General features: G+C 46.2%; 1 protein-coding gene across 1 annotated transcript in view; it reads left to right on the top strand.

Moving 5' to 3' along the window:
• Positions 1-688: 688 nt before the first annotated feature.
• Positions 689-10120, top strand: part of TM9SF3 (transmembrane 9 superfamily member 3) — a 65069-nt gene continuing 55637 nt past the window's right edge. The window contains exons 1-2 of the mRNA XM_078597593.1: positions 689-994; positions 7807-8002. Of these exons, the coding sequence (XP_078453719.1) occupies positions 902-994; positions 7807-8002 (289 nt within the window). The 5' untranslated portion in view covers positions 689-901. The remainder of the gene's footprint in view (positions 995-7806; positions 8003-10120) is intronic.

Here is a 10120-nt window from a genome sequence, read left to right as displayed (position 1 = left end):
GCCGTGACCTTACACAGGAAGCGAGAGGGGACGTTTCGGGTAATGGGTCAGTTTAATGGGTGTTACCCCCTGATGGTGCATTGAAGGGCCATTGTCCGAAACGTCGCCAAAATATTAGTTTTTTTGTGTTCTCCCTTCAAGGCAACGAAGCTATTAGTGCACATTTTCAGTTTCCCCTCCGACACCCCCCCCCCGCCCCCCCATTGTAATGATCGGGGTAGCTGCACCCCCACCCCTTACCAACATGGCGTCTCTGGGCTCAGCGGGCGTGGTGGGGGGGGCGGGGAGTCGTGAGGGCGGGGGGTGACGAGGGTGGGGGCGGGGGGTGACGAGTGTGGGGGCGGGGGGGACGAGGGAGGGGGCGGGGGGTGACGAGGGTGGGGGCGGGGGAGACGAGGGTGGGAGCGGGGGGGGGACGAGGGTGGGGGCGGGGGGGACGAGGGTGGGGGCGGGGGGGACGAGGGTGGGGGCGGGGGGGACGAGGGTGGGGGCGGGGGGGACGAGGGTGGGGGCGGGGGGGACGAGGGTGGGGGCGGGGGGACGAGGGTGGGGGCGGGGGGGACGAGGGTGGGGGCGGGGGGGACGAGGGTGGGGGCGGGGGGGACGAGGGTGGGGGCGGGGGGGACGAGGGTGGGGGCGGGGGGGGACGAGAGTGGGGGCGGGGGGGTGACGTGGCCGCGCCGCCGCCATATTGCGGATGCAGCAGCGAGCGGGAGCGAGGACGCGGGCGGAGCAGCGATTTAGCAACAGAGAACAGCGTCCACGGCGATAGTAATTACAGCAGCAGCAGTAGCAGCAACAGCAGCTAGTAGCGATACGAGCGGTATACTACCCGCTTCGCTAGGCGTGAGAGTGAGAGTAGCCGCCCCTTGCAATCGTTGACGCCCGCGAGGACCGCGCCATGAGGACGTCGCCCCCCCTCGCGCCGGTGCTGGCGCTGCTGCTGCTGCCGCTGCTGTGCGGCCTCGGAGAGGCGGACGAGCACGACCACGAGGCGAGATGGGGGGCCAGGGGGGCGAGATGGGGGGCCAGGGGGGCGAGAGAGGGTGGTTGAGGAGGAGGGGGGGTGCAGCGTGGGGCACTCTTCTGTGTGACGGGGGGGTATTGAGAGTGGCCCCGTCTCTCGCAGACGGCAGCTTGCAGCTCGTGGGGAGTGTCTCGCCATGGCTCTCTCTCTCTGTGTCTCTCATCTCGGCCCTCTGTGTGTCTCGTCGTGTCTCTCTGTCTCTCTCATCGTGTCGGCCCTCTCTGTCTCTCTCATCGTGTGTCACATTTACGACAGCGCGTACGCGTCTCAATGCGAGCTCCCTCTCACTTTCACTGTGTCACCAGGCCCTGGCGTCCTCTCTCGGTGTGTCGATGTCTTTCTCGTCGACCGATTCTCCTGAATCCCCCTGGATCTGAAGCAATGTGTCTCTTTGTGCTTGTCTCCGTGCGTCGCCGTGTCTCCGACGGACTGTCTTCACTGGCTCGGACCTTCTCGCGTTGTTCTTATATCTGTATGCTTTTGTTTCAACTGCGTTCTATCTTTTTTAACTTGTGTCGTCTCTACCCGCCTGACTACACCCGCCTGTGTCTCGTGTCTCCCTGCGACATGTACTACTCTCCTCGCCCCGAGCCGTGTCCCCGTATCTCCTCCACGTGTCTCTCTGCCATTGTCCCCCCCCCTCTTGCTTCCTGTGTCACTCACTCCCCCTGGTGCTGTGTGATTTTCCCTGTGCGTGTCTCATTGTCCCCTTCTCACCTCTTTGCTCGTGTGGCTCTGTTTATTCCCTCTCTCATTTGGTTAACTATCCAACCGGGCGCGTGGATTTTTGTCTGTCAAAGTGCATCCACTCGGCTCATGAACCTTACCATGTCGATAAAGTAAATAACAGTGGCAACACAGTCAACAGCGGATGTCCTTTGGGAAGATTAGACACCGTCATAGGAACGTGGAATGTGTGTACACCCAAGGGCGCAGGGCCACCAATGGAGAAGAGGAACATTCCCACGTTAACTTTCATTCGAGTTATTGGTGGAGGGGAGGCTTGGGGGGAGACGAGTTTGCTGTGTACTCTTAGCTCGTCCGTGCACGTGTGCAGCAGGTACAGGTGTGCGATCCGCCATAGAGAACTCCACGTTGTCACAAGCGGGTTGTGGTGTTGGTGAGGGGTTAGTCGAGGGCTGGTTCAGACATCGCACTTGTATACCTGACCGCGAATCAAATTCATAAAACTTTGTGTGCATACAGTGCTGCATGTGTGTAACGTACACGCCTGTGCAATCGTCTGCATGCAGTGCACGTGTGTGCTTAGAATGTACTGTATTTAAATTTCAGCAATTCAGTACATACAAAATCCATATGGCACGTTTGATTAGAATTACCAGCATCGGTGAAGTCTTGTCACAGGATATGTATTGCATGTGCGATAGTTAATCGTCAGCATTTGTACACTAATACTGATTGTGTGTGTGTTAGAGAGAGAGAACCTGTGTAAACCGGACCTGGTGGTCTGTGCATTGCCAAGCAGTCTCAGGCACGAGAGTGAAATCCCTGCAAACTCGTCCTGTAGTAGAACGCCCGTGGCGGGTGCTGTTCGAACGACCACTCCTTTCAACTCCCGACTGAAACGTGTAACAAAGCACAGGTCATGTGGCTTGGTGTGCTTTCAGCTTGGCCCTGCCCTACATTTATAGACGCTGGCCCACATCGCTCGCCTTGGGGTTAGAGGGAGGTTCCTGTGCGCACTCACGTTACTGTACAGTGTGGGCAGTGCAATAATGTTCAATATATAAATGCATAAATTATTTATGCGAATTCACATTTGTGTTTGGGCTGTGTTTGTGTATCGGCATGCATTGCTTAATGGGATGAAACTGCAAGTTTTGCAGGAATTATTACTCAAGTGACTACTATTATACAGATCTCCATTTTATTAATAAAAGAAAGATTTGGGGCTTATTTGTACGTGTGTCGTGTAAGCGTGTGTGTGCTGAGAGTGCGAATAGGTGTTTTTTTCTCGAGTATATTTACTATAATTTATATTTACTACATTGTTATACTTCGTTTAAAAGTAATGGCGTTGGCATTTTGCTTATTTAGGTCACTTGCAATAGAGACTATCCTTATTTCCTCTTGAGTTCCCACTTGGTAAAAAAAATGGGGGTGTTTAGCAAAACTAAATTGTACTATTTTTAATGTTGCCTGTATGGCATCCGATGTATACAGCTTGTAATAAAAAAAAATGTCGTGGTTACTGGACTGCAAATAGATCATGGCTCCTCCCTTGCAAAATGGAGTAAGGACATTGGTCTTATGAAGTCCTTTTTTCGCACTTGTAAGTTGCAGTAATTTGCTTCGAGTCATTGTGTGTACATATTGGCTGGCAACGACCATTGGTTGAAGTTTGGGCTTGTCGTTGAAAACCATTGATACATGCCACACATTCTTTAAAACTATAAAAAAAAACTATGCTATTTTTATTTTCCCACGTAAGGCCCATTGAGATATATATAGCTCTTTTAGAAGCGACCTAGCCATAAATGATAGCTCAATTAAAGTGGCTTATCACGTGGACATTTATAGCAGGAGCCAAATACTCTTAAACGGATAGTTCAGGCTGCCCATGTGAATATTAACACTTGTCACCACCTTGAGTAACACTAACGATTGTGACATTGGGTGCAATTTGTACGCTTGGTCACGAGGAGTCTGGTTTCTGGCAGATCATTGCTCCATAATAGAGGTTTTTTTGGGTTTGCTCTTAGTGTTTCAGTTTTTTTTGCTCAGCACACCTGTCGTAACCACGCCAAGTTTGGAGCAGTGGTGTGGGATTGTTAATGATTGAACCACAGTTGTACAAGCAAGACCAAGGTTATCTGGGCAGTTTGATGGGTGTCTGTGTGAGTAATTTGGAATGGGAAACAATCTATTCGGGTACAGAAGTAAAAGAGTCGAGCCACGCATACATCCCTCGTTCAGTTTTCACTGTTCAAGACTGACTCGCCCTATAATTACTTCGTAGTGTTTATGCACAAAAATCTCCTGTCATCACCACAAGGTAACAGTGCTTCTCATGGAAATGCAAGCCGACTTTCGCCAACATGGGCCAGCCATTCACATAATGGCAAGCCGGGAGCTAATGTGGGTAGGCAACGATGTGTCACAAATGAGACGAGCAGTGTGCACGCCAACTCGCACATATTTAGTTTCCGATTAAGGGATCTCAGACCATTGCACAATTCCGTAAGTGGGTGTGTATGTCAAGATCTTTTTAGACGCCATTGTCTTCCTGTGCAAGTGTTGGGTAGTACTCAACTTTGTTACCAGCTGGTGGTACTAGTGGTGGAAATTCTGCATTCTCAGTCCTGTGGATTTTCCCACAATCTGGGTTCTATTTTATGGACTGTCTCAGGTCGATTTAAATAGTTGACTACCATCAACGCTTTGATATGCAACCTTCTGATCGTGGGTCGAGTGCCACCTGCCAAACTTTACCTCCCAAACTGTTAATGTCACCGTGATAAAATATTGAGTGGATAGGTATACATACTGAAACACTGATGAATGCTTGCGTGTGTTAAGCATTTTCAAGTCTCTTTTTTTAATGAATGACGCATGCCCGCGAATATATGAATTGCACTTCTTTTGTAACATGGTGAGGTGTAATCTTTCAGGCTTAGCAGGCCTCTGTAAATAGACTGTGTAATTGATCTCCGTGTGCGTTGTTTGCTTTTCTTGGGGCTAGATAGAACTGCTTTCTGTTTTATATGCATCAGTGTTGCACACATGTTCGGCATAATTGTTTTAGATTTTTTAATTCTCTTACAAGAAATCACTTGCCAACTTGCATTGCAGCTCAAGGGCTCTGCTCACAATCAGAAAGCTGTAAGTTCAACTCCCAGTTGGGACCAACTCAGTCCATCGTCTGCCCCATGCTCAATATAATGAATATCACTTCGTGCAAAGCCAAAAGTGTGACCTTCCTATAAGAAATTGACCCCCTATAAGAGATGAACCCCTATCATGAAAATTGGCATTTTTCAATGCCATAGTGGAGAATGTACAAATGCAGCACTGCCTTGGGTAGCTGCTCACAGGTGTTTGGACACAATCCTTAGTCCCGGGCGTTTTTAACATATGTACAAGCCAATGTCATTTCCCACCACTCTCCATGCTCTAACCTTTAATCCTGAAAGTGCATTTAGTGAATTGGCAACTTGGAGCCGTTCCCAAATTCCATCGGTTGAATCCTGAGTATTACATGCAGACATTTGTTCTGTCGCTGGTAGTTTTTTTTAATCTTTCCAGACACTGCAATGCACTGGAACTCTGTTGGGCACATTTGACCAGAAGTTAAAGTGTCTCCCTGCATTAATGAGCATGGGGTGGTGCTCATTTCCATTGATGGTCCAGAGCCAGTTCTGAAAATTAATATTGTGCTATGGAGACTCTGGTAGGAGTCGGTGTCTCGAGAGGACAAACACTTGACTTTCACCAAGTGGTGAACATTTTATTTGACCATCGATTGGATTATTGGCTTGGTCAACCCCACACCACCGGGGTTTTGACCTCAAGACCTTCCAATTGTGGATTTAACGTTCTGCCACAGTGCCACACGGTGGTATATAACCACATGCAGCACGTTTCAGCTTCTGAAAATGTATTGTTTGAGGGCAAGCATATTTACCTTTCATAACATTAAAAATATTTACAAATACGAACATGGAACGCTTCAATGAAGGAATTTGACTCCCAGAATAATTAATGTATTTTATAATGGTCATGAGCTAGAAAGGGTGGTTGCTCATAATTTGACTGAACAGACCTCTTGGGTGGTCACTGCTAATTGTAGTCATGCCAACCTGAAGATTTGTGGCAGCATTATTTTCAAAATTTTACTCATCCTAGGATACCTCGACAAAGCATGAAAGGTGCCTCCCTTTTTCATGCACCTGGAATCTGAAACATTTTGTCAATTTTTAGTAATGCAGTAAAAAAAATTGTTACAAGTGAGTTATTAAAAGTGCAGATTTGCAGATATGCTGCTTTACCTTGGCAAATAAAGAATTCTGGAGCATTGCTCATGATGGATAGTAGGAATGTCACAGCGAGATAAAGTAATCGACGAAGAAGTTCAGAATAGAATATGGCAGATCTTGGCTGCATATTCATGAGATATTGGATAACCTCGTGATCGGTGCTTTAACCGTCAGTGTCAAGTGAAATAGTTTTATTGGGTCAAATCATGTGGTTACGCTCTACGGCATTGTCAATGCCCACCATCCGCTTTCAATTTGATGTTAAAGATCCTGTGGCTGTATTTGCAAGAGTTGGACCTACTGTGTTGTGTAAATTTTTATTTAGTCGATTTTGTTAAGATGTTGCTTAATGGAGGGCGGGTCTGTTGTTGGCATACCCCCAGCAACAATACGATGTTGATGACAATTGAGGGAAAAATGAGCATGTTTTAATTTTAAAGCACTTGCAGTCATCACTCGTATATAATCTTTTGGCATGCCGTAGATATGCCAAATGCTGGAGGGAGCTTTCTCTAACAAAGACCAAACGTTTCACCATTTCAGTGATGAGAACATGAATTTCAGAATTTGCTGTATATGTTCAGTAACATTATAAGAAGTGGCTCATTCGGTAATTGGACCTGCCCTGTCATGGTAATGACAAATGAGCCAGCACTGTTGAGGTCCTTGGTTTGAGTCCCAGATTCCCACCCGAGAGTAATTTTGAATTCTATTATATCCGGCCACAGCTGAATCTTAGGATTATCCAAAGTTATTCACCTTGCCTTCACTTTCATTTGAAGGTTGCATCCCAGGTGGGGTATAGTTTGGTCAATTATCCCTTAAGGATCACTTAATGGGAAGTCAGCATTTGTTGTCCTACAAAGACACTGGTTTCCACCATAGGAATGTGGAATTTCACCACTGGCTCAAGACTTAACTTGTCTCATGCTGGTTTGAGTAGAAGATGCTTTGGTTTGCATCATCTATGGCTTGAATGGTGTCATTTTTTTTAAAATGCAAGCAAAAAAACGAGCAGAAGAAGAAAAGTCAAGAGGGCTGGGAGTAATCTGTGTGAACCAGTTGGAATGTGGTTGGAGGTTTAATGTGACTGTGGCTACCAGAGAGATTTTGTTTTAAAGCTTCAGGCCTTTGTGTGCCACCTCCACTATAGAGAACTTTGTATATTTGTGTATAAACCATTGAGACGTATGTCAATATTGGTATTCAGAAACGGGAGTAATTAACATCTAAATGCACGGTCTGGGGGACTTGACTCAAAGCTCATCAATGTAACTATACAAACTGCTTCGTGTCTACTTCTGTACATAAATGCTCTCTTATACAATTTTATTGTATGAGACAGAAAGCAACTTGTAAGTTCAAACTTGAACATGGTATACAGTATCTGGTGTAATCAAGAAGAGGTTATAGTAGATGGGAAACTTACAGAATGGAGCAGGCCAGGTTACTGAGAGAGGCATTTGAGTCAACACGCAGAGGTTGGCTTCCAAGAGAAGTCTGATGGTGAGATTGTAAGTGGACCTCGAATGACGTGTTCACTTTCTGCAAAGGAAAGACCTGAAACCACATGGTGGGATCCTGTAAAAGTTGAACCTGGAGGGTAGGTCTCAACAGTAAAACACTTACAGAATGTATCAGGGAAGGAACCAATGGCAAGAAGCTGTCATATCAACAGCAGTGACAAGATGCTTTTTTCTTTGTATGCGAGCTGGTTTGGGAGCAGTTGGTTTGCCTCTAGTTTTCGCTCACGTGTCCTGCCCTGTGCCGCTCACTTTGCAGTACAAGGATGGCGATGAGGTGGTGCTGTGGATGAACACCGTGGGGCCGTACCACAACCGGCAGGAGACCTACAAGTACTTCTCCCTGCCGTTCTGCGTCGGCAACAAGAAGAGCATAAGCCACTACCATGAAACACTCGGAGAGGCCCTGCAGGGCACGGAGCTCGAGTTCAGTGGTCTCGACATCAAGTTCAAAGGTGAGCGATCACTTGCCTTGGTTGTCACAAACGGGCCACCGCAATGTAGTAACAATAGCATCAATGCAACATAACCAGTCAATTCAACCCCACTTGTGTGATGAACATCAATTTCGATACATATACAACACGTTTACCGCATTTACCATACGTGTAAGTAGATATTCCTCACGCGATGAGTGTGCCGTTTTCCCCCCAAAGCACACACCCACTGGTGCATGCCTTTCATTCAGCTCTTTGGAGGTCAGATCTGGCCATGCACACAGATGTGAATAACCCATTGGCTGCAAGGTGGCCAGGGGATGGCAGTAAAGTAAAACTGTTTGTGAATCACTCTTGGTGGAGCTTTGAGTGTTTACGTGTTTTCTCCAGGTACTCTAGTTTCCTCCCATATGCTAAATACTCGATGCTGTACTTGGCCAAACATTGCAATACAGGACCCTCCTGAAAACATCTTGAAGTGCAGTAAAGCTTTACTAGATACAAGGAATGATGAAAGTTCTTAATATTATGTTGAATTTTTTTCCCATCGTACGTAGCTAACTGCTCATCGGTTGGCTACGTACGTTGCACATTTGCTTGAGGTACTCGGCCACGTCAACGTACAGCGAGGAGATGGAGCGATTATACCTGCTCGTGTGCAGGTGCTCAGGTGGATTACTACGCCACAGGATTGTGAGCAATATTCATGGCTTGGGGAGGCCTCAATCCAGTAGTGTATTGACCATAGCGAATGATGATGAATAGGAAAATAGTTAAAATTTTGACCCGCCTGATTACTTTATCCAGAGTACCTTGAGAGAACCCATATATATAAATTGACTTTCTGCACAGCCCAATGCATGATGATAGATGCATGGTCCACCCACCCTGCTTGCAGAGAACACTGTAAGATGTTTGCCATCTTTTCTAACACACTGCAGAACGTTACACACTCTGGCCCATATTCATGTGTTTTGTTAAATGGCTTTCCTGACAACTTTGTTGGATGAACGGCCAAATCGGCAATAAAGAGTGATTTGGCAGTTTTATTTTGGGAATTATTTGTGTAAAGTACCGTTGCTGGCAAGTATTCAAACATCACATGAAATGAGTCCAAATTGGGAATAAAGAAAAAGCTATTTTGTTGATACAGAACCATAAAAGTAAAATATAGACTAACAAACAAATCTTTCTGGCCACATTCTCTCAGTACTACATTTTTTTTATTGAACTCAATGAAATATGCCTCGCTTCAAGAGACATATCTTTTCCTAAGCAAATTTGTAGACCATCCAAAAGTGCCTATCTATTAAAATAAGCATTGGCTTTTCCTCATCCCCTCTGATAGCCTTGAGCCTAATAGTAGAAATTCAATTTTCACCTCCATATGCACAGGGTAGAAAGTAAATGTAAGTTGTTGTAGTAGCCTTGTGAGCAGCATGCCTGCCACTGATACACTTAATAAATCCATGGTTTGGGTTGCCACAGCAGATAATTCCCACAAAGCGTTGCTACCCTGCGCGTGCCTGCTCCTGTGAAGTGGGCCGTAAAGACTTGGTGATATTCTCAAGAGCGGACTGTTGTGTGTTAATCTCGAAATAATAATTGATCTGCAGCCACTGTTTGTTTTACTCTTTGTTAGACAAAACTCAGTTGGAAGGTCTGGAATTCAAATCAACTCAACCCAACATCCCTATGGGGTGAAGAAAATAAATACCTCTGGGAAATGTTAGTTGTTTACCTATGGAGAGATTGGTCTCTTGCATAACAAGGTGTGAGGGCACATTCCCGCATCTCCGATTAGCACGGTTGGCTACGTATGGTGCGAAAGAAGTTAAACCTACTACTGTCTCATCTGTTGATGGAGATGAGCATGCACGATTGCCTTATGCTCATTTGAGCACAAATACTCTTGGATTTTTGATGGAACTAAAGGCATCTGGGGCTTCCTTGAAAAATAGATCATGCATCACCAAGTGTCCTGACCAAGTACAGTGAAATCAATTGTATAAAAAACTCATTCGACAAGTTTGGTGATCAAGCACAATACATCGATTGTAGTGGTACATATTTTCCCTATCTCAAATCCATAAGTCATCCCCAGACTCATGAAAGTAAGCCTGGCTTTTAAGCTGT

Source organism: Lampetra planeri, chromosome 9, assembly GCF_965212315.1.
Source record: "Lampetra planeri chromosome 9, kcLamPlan1.2.h2, whole genome shotgun sequence".
Taxonomy (NCBI): domain Eukaryota; kingdom Metazoa; phylum Chordata; class Hyperoartia; order Petromyzontiformes; family Petromyzontidae; genus Lampetra; species Lampetra planeri.
Note: the sequence above shows the minus strand (reverse complement) of the source record. Positions and strands in the feature narration are given on the sequence as shown.